Here is an 18,047-nt window from a genome sequence, read left to right as displayed (position 1 = left end):
ACAAATATTATAATATAGTTAACACACTCTACTGATACAGATTTGAACCCAACAAGTATAGACACAACATTCAAGCTTTATTGGTATAATTCTGAATTAGGATTGACATTAAATGGCTGACACAGGATATGAATTTGCACAGAAATGATAAGGCCAGTTTTTGGCCCTAACTCCTAATCAGTCTAAGCAACATATACCAAAATCAACCCTTGACTTTCTCTAACTGTATGGCACCTTATGATAATATTTCAAGGAGATCTCACATAATTATCAGAAAAATATTTGTTCCTTACCCCTTTTTGGGATACTCATTCTGAAATGGTTAAAGATATAACACCCAAAAATAATCATGGCCTTCTTTGAGTTATTTTTCATGTTTCAAGGGCTTTAAGTGCAACTAGAAGTCATCAGACAATTTTGAGTTCATTTCATCAATTGAAAGTTTTTTTCTATCTATTAAAACCCTTATTTTTCATCTTTTAAAGGGCAATAACTCAAACAAGGAGTCCTCCGACAACTTCAAACTAATTTAGGCCTAACCATAAGGACAATTTTTATCAACTGTAAGTTTTTTACTATCTATTTTAGTTTTCAAGACATCAGCTGAAAACTGCAAAGGCAATAACTCTGACCAGAAGTTATGCGACAACTTTGACCCAATAGAGATTTTAATGAACTCTTCAATGTGAAGAAAGAAAGTTATATTTATTTTAAATATCTCTCAGGTTGTTAGATTCAAGACTTGATCCATGTGGTCTAAAAATAGCAAGGGTAGCCATGTTTTTGGACAGATCAAAATTCTAAACATATCTTTTGTGCAAGATACCCTAAGGAACATCAGCGCAAAGTTTCATATAATACTGCTCAGTAGTTCTAGAGGAGAAAATTTAAAAAATATTGTTAACAGATGACAATGATGAAAGCCAAGTGTTGGCAAAAGCTCTAATTGCCCTTTCAGCCATGCGAGCAATAAATGCATTCTTCTGGCCCCTTCTTGGTCCCTCATAGAAATAGTTCATGTCAAAACCCCATAAATCTAGCTAACCCCTCCCATGGTAGTGTGATACCTTGTATAATTTCAAAGAGTACTATTTACATTTACTCTTGTTAATGTCCCCGTTTCATGTTAAAGCCTGTGTCTGGCCCCTTTTTGTCCTCCAATTCCTAAACAGTTCAAGTCACAGTCCCAAAAATCAATCCCAGGCTTCCTCTTATAGTACTGCACCTCATGGTATAATTTCATATATATCTATACACTAATACTCAAGTAACTGAACATACATTATGAAAATGCCTGTTTCTGGTCCCCTAATTTCTAAATGGTTCAAGTCACAATACCCGAAATCAATTCCAGACTTCTTTATGTGGTATGGCACCTTGTGGTATAATTGTATGAAGATCTATACCGTTATATTCAAATTATTGAATGGATAATAGAAGGGTCTATGGATACTGACATGTGAGTCATTGTTCACACAATCAGTAAAAAGTTATCATCAGTTACTATTATCTTCTGCATAACATAGACAAGGCACTGTAACTAACAGATATTATCATGTCCTCTGTTTAAGATTTTTGCATGTAAAGGTCTGAAAAATTCCCAACGTAGTTAGAACTGTCAAATTAGCGATGCAAATATTTGGTCGTTCCCTCCACGGGACTCGAACTTGTACTGCTGTGACATCTATGGCAACACCGCCTGCACAAAGTCCAGCGCCCTAGACCACTCGGCCAGCTAGGCTATATAAAAATATAGCTTTCGCTGGCCGGGTCATTCCTCCTTGTAGGATTAATCTAGGGCTGTAACTCAGTACACTTTGTATGGTGGTACGGGACAGCAAATAGAGTCGTCACATTCTGAGACGTGTGTATATATATATATATATATTGCACGTGAATATTCACTAGTCCATACATGTGTCAATTTCTTGAAAATAAACATTGATAATCAGTATTTTTTATCTATTAATTGTTATGCCATTAGATACTTTGAAGAAAAGCAAAGAACGCTGACCCTACTGATGCATTTGGTCCATGCTCCCAGGTTTTAGTGGAGTCCAGAGTTGCTCGTTTGTTTTTGTTGCTTTGTGTTTATTATTTTGGTTATTTTATGTTCCTTTTTTGTGTCTGTCTGTTTTCCATGTCTGGTCGTTGTCCCTGGATTACATTCTTTTGATTTTTGCTACAATCTTGGTTCCCTTGACTACTCTTTTATTCTTTGTTTTCTAGAGAAACTATAAAAACAAACTAACAGGTAGAGGAATAACATGAATCTTACCTTCTTTTTCTGTAATCTTTCTCTGCTACGTGATCTACCCCGATATCGTGAGCTGCCGTCATTTTCATCATCTGATCCCTCTGATTCACTGAGATTTCTTCCAATCTTTTCTATTTCTCTCTTATAAAATAGGACAATTAGTCAATTAGGCAGGCACAATTTTTTCAATGAATATATTTTAAGAATTGTCTACATTATAATATACTACCATTGGATTGTAGTAAATCTTTATCTAATGCCTATCGTTTCTTTATTGAGTGAGCTCAATGAATGATATCTCCCAATTAGGTCTCACTAACCACTTCCGGGTCAAATGGCCATCCCCCTATGTAGTACCAAAAACACACTGAACCTAGACCTATGCATTGTAAGTGCATTATTTGTGTGTATTATGATTAAAAGTAGTCAAAATAAAGCTGAGAATGTGTACTTTAAAATCATATATGTAATTTACTACAAAAGTGTATGAATATTGTTTACAAGTATGAGTAATTTGCCTCCATGCTGTCAATTAGCAGAAAAGGTAAACATGTTGATTTTCAGTATTTTTATTCAAGTAAATTTTGTGAAGAATTTCTACGGACATCGTACCATTAGAATAATGATTTTGAAAGCCTTACTTTCCAACGGTATGCAAAGTTAAGGTGTCATCTGTCCTGGGAATTCACAGTGAAACATTGAAAATTACTTGTTTAACATGTAAAGTAATGGAAATGTTAGAAGTGGTTAGTGAGACCTTACCACAATAAAAACTTTAGTTGGATGATCTCCCTTTCAAATCATCCTTCAATTTTCATATTACTTTAAGTAGCAGTCTTTGTAAAAATTATTCAAATCCTGTAATATGTGATACTTCAACAAAACAGCTATACATTTGTATTTTTGTTATTAAAGTTGTTTTGTGGGTCTACATGATCAAATCTGTCTGCTCTTAGGAGATAATTCACATTGAATATTCAATAGTTCCTGTTGTGTTTCGATGTCATTATAGAGTTATTTCCCTTAGTTTTGAATTCTATAGTACAGTCTTTATAATAAATAGCTTTTATGAACAGGTGTTATATGAAAAGCCACATGTTAATATCTGTTTACTATTACATTTTAAACAAAATATCAAAATATAAAAAATATGTAAGCTTTCCAACCATGAATCACATTTTGCATGATATTTAGCTTGAGTACTACTCAAGTACATCTTACAAGGTACATGTACAGACACACTGAACATACATGTGTAATCAGAACAAATATTTGTTACCCTTAGTTGTAAAACCTGTGCACCATAGATGAATAATATTAACAATTTTTTTCTACACTGTTAAGTAATGGGAGAAATATTGAATCATAATATTTTTTTCTGCTCATGGTTGAGTAAAAAATTTGTTTTTTGCTCAAATTTGGAATAACATTATTTAAAAAAAAATAAATTGCAGGTCCCCTCAGTATAAAAATGGTTGGTGCCTAAGTAAAAGATCTTAGAAAATCAGACGAGAGGTGAATCATGCATATTAAAAACCCACAGAATTCACTTTTATTTTTAATTCTGAGACAGATACAGACCACATTATCAGTCATAGTTTGCCATTTGGTTTTTGCACTCTCAATATAGAAATGACATAGATTGCTAATAAAATACAATTGGCACTTTGCAAGAATGTTTTGTTCTTGATTTTGTTCGAAATATAGCACATGTAGAACATAAAGCATTGTTTTTGAGTGAGTTTTACTGTACTATAAATATACAGTGTCTGAATTTTATATGGACTGGTACAACTTTATTAAAATGCTTTACATAGTACAGCTAGATACACCTGCAGAGGTCAATCCTAGAATAGATAGGGCAAATATGGGCACAAAACTCAAGCTTGATGCAGTTCTGAATTTTGATATTAGATTAAATGTATGACAGGATAATATTTTACATAGAATGGATGTGGTAAAAAAAAATAAATACTTAAAATAAGACATTTAAAAGATGAAATGGCCCCCAATTATGAAAATTTCAAGTATTTACCTCCTAAATCCAATCAAGTCTGATTATTGTGGTATAAAATATTGTGAACAATATCATAGACATTCCTATGCTTTTACTAGAGTTATATAGTAGAATTATTATTATTTCGGCCCCTAATTCTAAAATGGATGACACTACAGCCCCCAAATTCAAAAACAACCTTCCTTTTGTAATGTGTAACCCTGTTATAAAATTTTATAAAGTTCAACTGACTAGTACTCAAGTTATCGCATGAAAACCAAGTGTTTATGGACAACGACCATGACAGTGCCATACCAACATATGACTGCAAATTCTTTGCAGTCATATAAAAATGAGATAAAGATAAGCTTCCTGTCAATTCTTACGATAACACTCACTTCCCCACTTTTAGCCCCTTACTTTCAAAAGAGGTATGGCCAAAACCTCCAAAAACTATAGGGCCCTCTGTCATATACCAAAGAACAATGTGTTAAAATTTCATAAAGATTGGATAATTAAGTTATAATAAACAAGAGGCTTCCAGAAGCCTGAATCGCTCACCTGATTGAACTTTGCCTTTCAACAGCAATAAATTTAACAAGAAGTTGTCCAACAGTTTTGACTCAAGAAGTCTTTGGTAGGACTTATATCATAAAGATCATTTCAATAACTGAAAGTTTCTTTTAATCTATCATAGTTTTCAAGATATTAAATGAAAACTGTAAATAAAAAAATAAAGGTCATTTTTCATCTTTCAAGGGCAATAACTCTTACAAGGAGTTGTCTGACAACTTTTATTCCTGAAGACTATTGTAGTCCTAATAACAAGGATCACTTCAGCCTTTGAAAGAATTTAGCTAAACCTAACAGTTTTGGAAATATATGCAAAAAACTATTGTCTGACCACTATGTTCTTTTTTTAGTAACAGCGACCATGTTTTTCGATGAAACAAAAATCCTCACATCAGTTTCATGCAGGATCCACCAAGGAACATTTATACCAAGTTTGGTTCTAATTGATCAAATAATTTCAAAGGAGAAGATTTTTGAAAGAAACAACATTAAAAAACAGCAAAATCATTGAAAAATGGCAGCAACTCCAACATGGCTGAACACATCAAAACCAAAATTTGACCAGAGATAGATCTCATCATGCTGAACACTTTTATCCATGTCAGATTTTAGCTTAACCTAATGGTTTTGAAGATATATGTAAAACTGTCTGACCCCTATGTTTTATTTTTAGTAACAGCGGCCATGTCTTTCAAAGAATCAAAAATCCCCACACCAATTCTATGCAGAATACACCAAGGAACATTCATACCAAGTTTAGTTTCAATTGGCCAAGTAGTGTCAGAGGAGAAGAGTTTTGTATAATTGTTAAATGACGACGGACGCCAAGTGATGGCAATAGCCTTTGGACAGGTGAGCTAATAAATGAAAGTTTATGGATTCTAATGACAAGGACAACAGGGTCATACCATTACATGAAAGAAAACAAATTAGCAGTTATGTAATAAAAATCAAAAGGGAACTTACACTAATAGAAATAAACTATTCTTCCCCCTTTTTATGAATCAAGTCTCTAACTCAAAAATGAAAAATTGTAAAAATCTACTCAAATCAAAAGACAGCTCACATAATAAAGCTAGACACTGATGCAAACTGGATTAATTACAACTCCCTGGGTCTTTTAAACCCTGTACATTTGGGGACCAGTGTGGACATATGATTCATATTGGAAACATTTTTTATGGGGTATAGACTAAGCATTTTTGACACAATTTTGCTGCCATTCTGAAACACCCAACTCCTAACAGAGATCATTACTGTTTTTTTTTTTGTTACTGACAACACAATAACAGAATATGACTGCAAATTTACTTGAAACATAAATTTCAGACAATATGCACACATCTATAAGGTAATCTAACACTCCACTAAGATTCATTACAATCCTCCAAGTTGTTAAGGAGGAGTTGCAGACAACACATAACCTAAGATTTGCTGAAAAACACTGAAGTCTAATATCCATCATCCCAAACACAAAATCCTGACAATATGCACATTCCAATATGGTAATTTCACATGCCACCAATTTTCATAACAATCCTACAAGTGATTGAGGAGGAATTGTGGTCATTTCTACAATTTTCCTCAAAATATATATTCTTAAAAGTATGCACATCTCCATGAGGTTATATTACAACCCATAAAGTTTCATTACCATGCTGCAAGCTGCTTAGAAAATAGCTGAGGATGGACAGACGAATGCACAGACATATATATATCATAAAGTTTTATGAGTTTAATGCTGAAGAAGGACATCAGTTATCCGAAATATTCAATTTAGATTTTACCATCTTCTGGTGATGTTAAACATATTTAGAAGTATATATAAAAAACAATGCATTGTGGGTAATGCATCAACCAAAGATTTACAGAAAAATGTTTAAGGCCAACAGCAGTCATTTCTACAATTTTCGTCCAAATAAATATTCTTAAAAGTATGCACATCTCCCATTACAACCCACAAAGTTTCATTACAATGCTGCAAGCTGTTTAGAAAATAGCTGCGGATGGACAGATGCATGGACAGACAGACCTGGTGAAACCTAGAAATTCCCATAAACTTTGTTTGCAGGTGTGTGTGTCTATATATATATATAGATAGGTCTGAATTCCCAACGATGTTAGAACTGTCAAATTTGCGAAGCAAATTTTTGGTCGTTCCCTCCGCGGGACTCGAACTTGTACCGCTGTGACATCTATGGCAACACCGCCTGCACTAAGTCCAGCGCCCTAGACCACTCGGCCAGCTAGGCTATATAAAAATATAGCTTTCGCTGGCCGGGTCATTCCTCCTCGTAGGATTAATCTAGGCCTGTAACTTGGTACACGATGTATGGTAATACATCTAAAATGGACTGTCCCGTACTACCATACATCGTGTACCAAGTTACAGCCCTAGATATATATAAATTCATCAAAGTTTCATTAAAATCATTGGCAGCATTTTTATTATTGTGAGAAGTGTGAAAGAAGGATGGAGAAGAGTATACATGTACTATAATACATCCTATCTTAAAAGATGGACCTATACTAGTATAAAAACTCTTATTCTTAAAAGGGCCACATATAAATAAAATGTCATTTAATTGAAATTAATCTGTCAATTACTTACCTTTTGTTCATGCTTAATCCTGTGTTCTAGTTTTGAGATATTTTTGAAAATTTTCTTGTACTTTTTCTTCCTTTCTTTTCTGTCTCTCTTGTTCGCAGCTATCCTACAAAATGAAAAAAAATATATATAATTCAACCATAGTAATGGTGACTGTAATCAATCCTAAGACTTGTTAATATGATTAACATTGATGGGTCAATGCAATGGCCAGTTATTTTTACGGTGCAAAATGTATTAAATACTGTTTCTAACATACCATGCTTCAAAGCTCTTTATACCACAGCTAAGGTAAAAAGTGATAAACATATGACCAATGTCATAGACGTATGACTGTAATAGATAAATTTAACCCAATTTTACAAATGCCACAAATAAAGTTTTGCTCCATAACGGTTGCCATTTCGTGCATCACAAAGGCTTTCAGTGGATTTTTAAGAAATATGAAGAAGCTGGTTCATCACAAACAAAATAAATCCTGAAAACTCCATTGTATCATTGTTTTACCATGGGCTGGCCATTTTTGTTATAATTTAATCACTTTCTAATGCATGGAATAAAATAATGTGACACAAATGGCCAGCACATGGTAAAACAATGATAAAATGGAGTTTCCATGATTTATATCTTAAAGAACCATATATTTATAGTCATAATATAAAAAAAGTCTTTGGATTCTTTACACTTCTTCAACATTTGTCAGGCCTACAGTCATTTAAAGTTGATTTCCTTGGTTCTCAGTCCAATTCAATGAAAACAAATAAAAGAGGGAGGGATTTCTTTTGACCTAATAAGAGATGAGAGTAGTTTTTAATTGTTTGTATCCATAAAAATTCACGAGGGAGTTGCTTATTTCTTGAACTTTGTTTTTTGATAAGGCAATACCATTTGCTAATGAGGCACCCTCAAAATGATGAGGGAGGGCTTGACAACCAAAAAATTAATTTTTGTTGGCCTAATCATTATATTCAAAATGTCAGTCAAACATTCCTGGTTAAACTCATTTTCTTTCTTCAAAAAACACATCATTTTGATGTCATCATAAGTTTGGAAAGTCACGAAATGTTAAGTTGCTGCCTGTGAAATTATCAAGACAAAAATTGCAGACAATTTTGTTCAAAGAGATTTCCCAACCAAATTTGTACAATTATCACTATAGTTTAATGTTCTAAACATCACAACAATTAAGTAGAAGTCAGGCTTATTCTTAAAAAAACCCCATAAAATTGCATGTTCTGTAGCAAGGTATACCCTCATCTGTATGGCATACTTTTCAAGTAATTATCAGACAGCAATCTAATTGCTTTCAATGTATGTCCACACACCACACACCAAATTTGAAATCAATCCATCCATTAAGAGTCCAGGTCATTGTTATAAAATTCAGACCGATGGACAGATAGATGAGGTGATTAAATATATACCACCCAATTAGTGATTAAAGCTAAAATCAAATTGCCTTTTAATAATAATAAAAAACAATGGCAAATGTACAAAATAATCCATGATTTAAGAGTACATACTGCTTATATCTCCAGACCAATCTTTGTCCAGTTAAGGCCTTGACTCTCGCATCAGTGTATGAACCATCTAGAACCATTGAGGCTACCTGTTTCTGTACATATGCCCCAATAACATCAATGTCTGTACCTGAAAAAATGTCCCAAACTTAAAGTTCTATGATCACATATGATAGGTTACCCTTCAATATATAAATATCCTCAAGTTTGTTAAAGTATTAATTTTTGCTATTTTTGCAGTGAACAGAAAAGCGTAAAAAATAGTACCCACAGAATTGAGTTTTAACACTATAGAACACTTATTTTTTGAAACTGGGAAAATTGATTCCCATTAATATGTTCACTTGACAGAATCTGTGCAAATTGATTGATATGATACAATTAAAGCTACATAAATACACAATAAAAATATAACAGTCATTCCTTATAATTTTAGTATCTAAATCTAGTAAACCATTGAAAAAGTTTGATGATGTCACAGTCATACACAAAATTTGGTCAATGAGATGATGGACAAAATTTTTTATCCAATGAGAAAGCGTGTTATTTCTGACATTAAATCATTTAAAATTGAGAGAAAGTCAGCAGTAAACAGCAATTAAGTGATCTTCATTTAATGGTATTTCAGTAAACATTGTAAATGTTTTGATAACAGGCCCAAACCAATATTTTGGAGATTGTTTTCATAGATATCACTTGTCTTTTAGTGGATTTTTTACAAGCCAATTAGCATTTAGGCTTCAGACTACTGGTTTATCATAAAGACTGATGTTTTCAAATTACAAATGTACATGCACTTACTTTTTTCTGCTTCCATTCTATCCTTAGTAGACGGTTTAAAGTGAGTGAAAACACGCAGAAGAGTTTCACCTTCTTTGTTGGTGTATTTCATTTGTAACTGAAATGGCAACTCAGCAGGTATTTCTGGCTTTGTTTTGAAATCATCAGATATTTCAGCTGTTGTTTTAGATGTCTCTTCTTCCATTTTATTGGCTGCAAAAAAAGTCTTTCTTTTATGAGTAGTTAAAAACATGAAGTTGCATGCTTGTCATGCTAGCCCTACCCCCACTTTAACAGGAAGTTGACAACAGACAGAACCCAATATGGCTTGTAACAAACGCCATATCTATGTAAAGCCACATACCAAATTTGAAATCAATCCATCAATTGGGAGCTGAAACAATTACAACAAAACTCTGAGGCACAGGCAGATGGATAGATTGTTAGACACACAAACAAGGTGATTCTAATAAACCACCCAATCATTGAGTTGGAGTATAATGATTAAAAAAAAATTAATTGACCAATCATTTTAAAGAATTTGTATGTATCAGCAATTATTTTTTATACATAAAATTTAATCAACCAAACATAAACATGTTTTCGCTTTTTGATGTGTAAAATATTTTTTTCCTTTCTTTTTAACTTGAGTTAAATCTATAAAACCTCTCCACTTCTGCTTGGTTTTTGTTAACAAGAGGCTATCAGGAGCCTGCATTGCTCACCTGGTTGAATTTTGCCTTTCAAGGGTAATAAATTAAACAAGAAGTTGTCCAACAATTTTTACTCAAGAAAACTTTGATAGGACTTATCATAAGGATCATTTCAGTAAATGAAAGTCTAAATCTATCAAAGTTTTCAAGACATTGGCTGAAAACTGTAAAAAAAAACCTGTCATTTTCCCCTGTCAACACCAGTAACTCTTCTAAGAAGGCATCTGACCAATTTTATGCCTGAAGACTTTTGTAGTCCTAAAAATAAGGGTCATTGCAGCTATTGAAAGAATTTGGCTAAACCTAACGCTTGCAAAAAACTACTGTCTGACCCCTATGTTCTATTTTTAGTAAAGGCGGCCATGTTTTTAAATGGATCAAAAATCCCCTCATCAGTTCTATGCAGGATACCACAAGGAACATTCATATCAATTTGGTTCCAATTGGTCAAGTAGTTTCAGAGGAGAAGAGTTTTGAAAAATTGTTAACAACGAAGATGGATGACAATGACAACGGACACCAAGTGATGGCAACAGCTCACATGGCCTTCGGCCAGGTGAGCTAATATAGAATATTTTAGGCAAAGAGCTTGGAATTTTTTTTTTCTCACCAACTTGAACTGATAGGTACTTTTCAACTATTACCAGGACCCCCTTTTTTACAAAATAAAAATTCAAATGGCTACATTTCAGTTCATATAAATATGTGCATGTTACATGCGTGGACATGATTACATAACTAATAATAATATCAAGTCCAATAAAATAAAATTTGAAATTGGACCAAAAATAACTAGACATTGCCCCTAACAGGACTTATAACCCCTACTGCTTGTTGAACTTTGTACATTTGTGGACCAATGTGGACCTATGTTTCATATTGGACACAAAACACCCAATCCCACATTACAATCCGTACAATTTTTTTTTTGGACAACACAATTAGCAAATTTACTTTTAACATAAATTTCTGACAAAAGCACATCCCAATATGGTATTCTAACACCCCATTAAAGTTTCATAACAATCCTGCATGTTGTTGAGGAGTAGTTAACAAACCATTCATGAAACCAAGTTTTGCTAAAAAAAATGTTTAAGTTCAACAGCCACCCCTTCTGTTTTTGTCCAAACATAAATTCCTGACCTGACAGTTTGCACATCTTCATGTGATTATACATGTATTACATCCCACAAAGTTTCAAAACAATGTTGCAAGCTGCTAAGAAAATAGTTCTGGCAGACAGAAGGACAGACAGGGTGAAACCTATATACCCCCTTTAAAAATTTGGGGTGCATGGTATAAATAAGTTGATTTCTATTGGCATGGCCCAATTTTGTACCCCATTAACTCCACAACTGTAAATGATAAGCCTACCCTTTAAACAAATTTTAAAACAGTTTCAATATGAACAGATTGACAAATGAATCATAAAATTTGGATCAACAAAAAGCTTTCCCATTCAATTCTAATGATAACACTCATTTTCCACTATAAGCCCCCTATTTCAAAAGAGGTGAGGCAAAAGCCCTAAAAAACTATAGGACTCTCCACCATGTCCTTAGGAACAATGTGTTAAAATTACAAAAAAAATTGAAAAGTTTCACTCAAGTTATTGTAAATAAACTAAAGTTAATGTACTCTAACAACGATGACAGAGTGATACCATTACGTAACCAAATTTGTTTTCTTTGTGGTCATATAAAAAGAGTAATTCTTGGTTTTAAGTATAAAATTCCAATAAAACAAATTCTACAGTCCAGTGCCCCATAAAACTTTAAAATAGTAGCTCTCTAACTTTTTTTTCTGCCTATTTTCATAGTAACTTGGTTGTCTTCAATCTTCTGAGATGCTCTGATACCATACTCAAAAGTAAGAACTGTAGCATCTGTGACATTGCCAATCTGTTTTTGTATCCTGCTTTCTTTCATATCTTCATTACATACATACCTACAAGTGAAATAAAAAAAAAACATGTATAAAATTAATGCTCCAGGATTCTGTCAAATTGGGTGGGTGCAGTGGGCGTCAAAGGGTTATCCATCAAACAGATCAGATTAACTTGCAACTGCATGCTTTGTATATTTCCAATTCATGGAATTCATGAATGATTTGTTTCTTTTTTTTGTTTGGCACAAATATATGAAAATTTAATTACATTTTTATATTTGCTTTTAATCATGAATTAAGTATTTTCAATTCAAAGTAACTTTAAAACAAACTTTGTTTATAACTACTTTATACATACATGTGATAAATCTTGAAACTTAGATCAGTAGTCAAGTTAATACGACTTTTGCTGAGGCATTTCTTCAGCACAGTCAGTACTAAGTATGCTTCAACATCACATGACCTCCATGATGCTTAACTATGGCAATGTAATCAATAGAGCTCATAACCTTGCATTCCACTGGACAAAATTGATGGTAACCATAAAATTTGGGACCATTTGTGTACACAATATTTTCTATCACTTTCATACATTAAATACTAGTAATTGCAAATACAAAATTGCAATACAAAACAGCACACAGTTAAAGAAATCAAATCTGATTCAGTATTTGAATAATTAGACTGACAAATTAAGAATATGCGCCTGCTATCTTTTTTTATTGAAAGTACTTGTTAAATCTGACATTTGCTCCTTGATGACCAAACAAAAAGGTAATGATAATTCAGGACTTTTTAAAAAGGGTATTTATACAAGTTCATTTTATACTTACAACTGTTTATGCAGTATAATAGTTGCTTCAGCATTGGTAGCTGTGATCTGACCTGCAAGGATACTTGAAAATTCCTCTGTCAACTTCATAGGATCAACAATGTTAATCTGTAACCAGAATGAGAATGTACTTTTTATCATCTTACATTAGGATCAACAATGTTAATCTGTAACCAGAATGAGAATGTACTTTTTATCATGTTACAGTAAGATCAACAATAACCTGTAACCAGAATGAGAATGAAATTTTAATCATGCAACAGTAAACGAACCAAAAAATATCTGTGAGCAATGGCCCACCAGTGATACAAACAGAAAGTAGATGTTTTATGAATACAAATATTTCAGCATTCTTTCCAACTGAAGCTGAGAAATCTGTTACCGAAATTACCATTATGCACCACTTAAAAAAATACTAAGTTAATTGGTAAACAGCAGGTAAATGAGTGAGGAACCTGAAAACGGGGAGACACAGTACAAGTTATCATGCAAAGCAATATACCAAAATATCTAAGCATTCCCTCCAATAAAAGCTGAGATATTTGTTACGAAAAAATTATGTCGCAAATGACGGACACAGGTACAGAGCAGGGGAATAAATATAAAATATAAACCAACAACACTCAATGTTCGTCCAATAGAATACAGTTATGTGGAATTGAAGTCCTATTTTACAGAATATACAATGATTATGTATGGAAAAAAATCTGCTTCAGAAATGTACCTCAGAAAATTGACTTATAATCCCAACAAAATTTAGATGATAAAAATTATCTGGTATTATGCACAATAACAAATTATGTTCCTACTTCATAACAATTTCGTAAAATTTCTGTGCAGTAGTTTGAGAGAGGAGTTGCATTGACAAAAAGAGAACTAACGGACAGACTATATGATGGGCATGTCAAGAATATTTTACCCTCTGCAACTTTGTTGCATAGGGTATAATAAGGAAAGCAATTAAGACAAAGATTTTCAGTCTCTAGTATTATGATACCTAAGGAAGTTTATCAGGTGATTGTCATTTAATGAAGACAGACTCAGTCACCATTATATATACTGGAATTGTAAATTAAAAAATAAAGATATTTTCAGCTTCAACTGGTGTTTGTTTTTTTCACTTAAGATGCATGTACATTATAATCCATATTGTACGCTAACTTTCCTCAGACATGTAAGAACTCCGAACATGGAAAATAGGAAAGGCTAATACTACAGAAATAGTTTGATATTACAGCTTTATAATAGGTGGGAAAATGTTCTGAAATTAATCCTAATCCTAAGTTTACATGACTACCTATCATATGAAAAGGGTGAAATAAAAATGGCATACTTAGAAAATACTAAATTTAATCAAAGCAAAAATACCAAAGCCTTGCAAATTATCTGTTCAAGAAATAAATTTTCAATGTTTATAACATGATGAAAATGAATATAAGAACCCACTCACATACAAAAAAAGATATAGTGTTTGAATAGCTTTTTAAAAGGAACTTAGTCAGCACTATATCAGACCTACCTGCCCTTCAGTTTGGTCAGCCATCTTCCCAAGATGCATCATTTTACAATCTGTCCCTTTGAAGCTGATCACTGATATGCTGGTTCTAAAAAATAATCAATGAAACTTCATAAACTTGCTGAATTGTTTTGATTGATTGATTGATTGATTATGCTTTTACATCCTATGGCAGATATTGCATGCATTTCTTAGTCATATGTCATATGTACTACGAAAGTCCCATCACTCCTGTATAATTTGCCATATCACAATAAGGGTGCAATATGATCAACTACAAATGGTGAATAACAATTCTACAAAATTTTAACAAGATTCCTCAAGCGGTTTCTGAGGAGTTGCTTCCACAATTGTGACAGGATGAAGAGACACATGGACCGACATCACTATTTCTGTCTCCTTACACATAGCAGTGGGGGACAAAAATAAAGGTAAGGGAAGAAAACAATCCATTCTTAGACTTACCCTTGTTTAGCAGCTTCAGTTCCAACCTCTTCATAAAATCTTTCTCCTTCATCACTGTGAATATCCACTTTTCCAACACCCTCATTTGCCCATCCATCAGTACATAGAATGACCTTTGACCCTGGACATTTTGCAGCCATGGAAACACTAATTAACAAAGCTGGACCAAGTGCAGTACAACCTGCTGCATAAAGACTGAAAGCAAAACATAATTAAACTATGACCCCAAGTGAATACTGTTCTGATTAAAGCATAAAAATGTGAAGGCATTGGCAATATTATTTGGAGTGTGATACATTTGTTTGACAAAGATCACCAATTTAAAATTTCAAAACTGCAGTTAAGACTTAAAAAAAAAGCTTCTGCACGGTGCAGCTTGACACGACCGCATTAGTTAAACCAAGAACAGTAAGGGCAAATATGGACACAATATTCAAGCTTAATACAGATTGTGATTAAATATTTGACACAGAATAAAACAGTTTAAATAACTTTAAAATTTCCATTTAAACATTTCCTTTAATTGACCCCATATCCATATGAAAATAAAAAGCTCAGCTGAGTGCAGCATAATACGATCACAGCCAGTTGAACTCTGTTCAGTTGGGGCAAGTGTGGGCACACAATGTTTAACACTAACTTCATTTGTTTGGTGGTCAACAGGACTACTTCAGAGGTAAAACAGGTAGTCCCTAGATGGTAATGATGGTTCTGTTTTAAGATCTTATGAAAAATAAGGCAAAATTTAGATAGCCCATTGGACTAACATGATAATTTTTCAAGTAATCCTCTCCAAAGTTAGGGTGGCACAGGACTACCGGACTACTGTTAGTGTCGATCCCTGACACAAAATTAGTTTTTAACACTTTACATAGGGACAGGACTTACAGTTCATTATGAACACAACAACTCATTTGGATACAATATTGCACAATATTTTGCACAAAGTTCTGCTTCAGGGTCATTCATGTATCACTTTGTACCCCATTATCTCAAAAACAGCCAATGATAAAGTAATTTTGCTAAAAATTCTTCTTAAAGCTCCTGAATATAGGCAAGGATTTTCATCAGGAATCTAATTAACAAGTAAAATTTCAAAACTGCACCAAAAATAAAAGTGACAATTTTTTTGGGCACGGCCCACATTGCACCTTATAACTGGAAACCATAATCTGATTGAACTAAACATTGCCCCTAACAAGACCTATTCCCAAATACTAATGCGGACATATGATTCATATTGGACATAATTTTTATGGTGGATAGACTACACAGTTTTGACACACAATTTGCTCCCATTTCTAAAACATCCAACTTCAAATCAGTACTATTTTGTGTTGACAACACATTAACAGAATATGACTAATTCCTGACAATATGCACATCCCAATATGCACAACCCAATATGGTAATCTTAAAACCCATTAAGTTTCATAACAATCATGCAAGTTGTTGAGGAGGAGCTGCGGACTAGGCATCAGACCAAGTCTTGCTGAAAAAACTCCTAAGTTCAACAGCCATCATTTTCACAACTTTTTGTGCAAAGAAAAATTCCTGCAGGTATGCACATATCCATGTGGTTATATTACATCCAACAAAGTTTCATAATAATGTTCCTATCTGCTTAGAAAATAATTCAGACAGAAGACAGATAGACAAGCAGACAGACAGACAGAAAAACAGACAAACAGGGTGAAATCTAAATAACCCATAAAACTTCATTTGCGGGGGGTATTAAAATGCTGGCGGGGATTTTCATGAGGAATCTAATAAAAAATATATTTAAAAAACAGACCAAAAATAAAAAAAGTTTAATTTTTAAGGTGTGGCCCCACTTTGGCCCCAACGGACTGAAAATGCCAAATACTATTTAAAATCTGTTAATTACCCTTAAAACAGAATTGAATAAGGAACAAATTTATCCAAAAAAAAATAGTCAAAATTGAATTAGAAGTAAATCTTCTACCTCTACTATTAATTATAATAATTCATGTGCATCTACATATGATACCCATCCTTCCTATAAAATTACATCAAAATCCCTTGAGCAGTAGGGGCAACTATGGCCACACCATTCACACTTGTTACAGCTTTTGATTTTGAATTTTGATTATGATTAGATATTTGACACAGGATAAGAATTTGACCAGAATCAAAGTGGTCACCTTATATACTTTATTCCTAATTGAGTCCAGTTAAAACCTCAAATCAACCCCAACCTTCTTTAGGGAAGGGGAGTATGGCAACTAGTAGTTTCTGGCCTTTTTGTGGATCCTTATTCTTACTTGGCTCAAATCACAACCCCCAAATGTTATTCCTAGTCTTCTTTACAATTTTAAAGCGATCACTTCATTTCTAGTCAAGTTATTGTCTGGACATCAGGAAAATACATGTTTCTGGGCACCCTTATTGGCCTCTAATTTCTAAAATGCTTAAGTCTTTACCCCAAAAATCAATCGAAGTCTGACCAATGTGGTATAAAGTATTGTGGAGCAATATCATAGACATTCAAATCTCATCATGTGAACATCATCATTATATGCCCAGTACGTGACAAAAAATCCTACCTTTGAACTTTCTCCTTAAGTTCTTTTCCAGTATCTTTCACAGCTTTTGCCAATTTTAGCTCTTTTCCAATATCCATTAATTTGTTTTTCTTGTATAAAGTCTCTCCTGTCACTATTTTTGGTTTGCTCCGTCCAACTTCCATAATTGAAACCTAAATAATGAAAATAAGGTGAAAAATCTTAAAAAACTTTGAAGCAGTTCCATTGTAAAATCTATTCAAACAAAACCAGACAATAAATTTGGCAGTTGACTAAAATAGTGTAAATTTACTTTTTAAGTCTCTAATATTATTGGCGACTTCTTGCACTCGTAATTTCAGTACTTTACATTCA

The 18,047-nt window shown here is 33.2% G+C and overlaps 1 protein-coding gene across 2 annotated transcripts in view; it reads right to left on the bottom strand.

Annotated features, from left to right (window-relative positions):
• LOC148614055 (circularly permutated Ras protein 1-like) overlaps nucleotides 1–18,047 on the bottom strand; it is a 35,638-nt gene that overhangs the window by 3,340 nt on the left and 14,251 nt on the right. For both annotated transcript variants that reach the window (XM_088587848.1, XM_088587849.1), the window contains exons 8-16: nucleotides 17,715–17,866; nucleotides 15,148–15,342; nucleotides 14,686–14,770; nucleotides 13,168–13,274; nucleotides 12,243–12,394; nucleotides 9,756–9,947; nucleotides 8,958–9,084; nucleotides 7,438–7,540; nucleotides 2,279–2,398 (exon numbers count right to left, since the gene is read on the bottom strand). In XM_088587848.1, the coding sequence (XP_088443974.1) occupies nucleotides 2,279–2,398; nucleotides 7,438–7,540; nucleotides 8,958–9,084; nucleotides 9,756–9,947; nucleotides 12,243–12,394; nucleotides 13,168–13,274; nucleotides 14,686–14,770; nucleotides 15,148–15,342; nucleotides 17,715–17,866 (1,233 nt within the window). The remainder of the gene's footprint in view (nucleotides 1–2,278; nucleotides 2,399–7,437; nucleotides 7,541–8,957; nucleotides 9,085–9,755; nucleotides 9,948–12,242; nucleotides 12,395–13,167; nucleotides 13,275–14,685; nucleotides 14,771–15,147; nucleotides 15,343–17,714; nucleotides 17,867–18,047) is intronic.

This window comes from Perna viridis, chromosome 6, assembly GCF_037379345.1.
Source record: "Perna viridis isolate PV_CMFRI_1.1 ecotype Kerala chromosome 6, ASM3737934v1, whole genome shotgun sequence".
Classification (NCBI taxonomy): domain Eukaryota; kingdom Metazoa; phylum Mollusca; class Bivalvia; order Mytilida; family Mytilidae; genus Perna; species Perna viridis.
The sequence above is the reverse complement of the archived record's forward strand: the minus strand, read 5'-3'. Positions and strand labels throughout refer to the sequence as shown.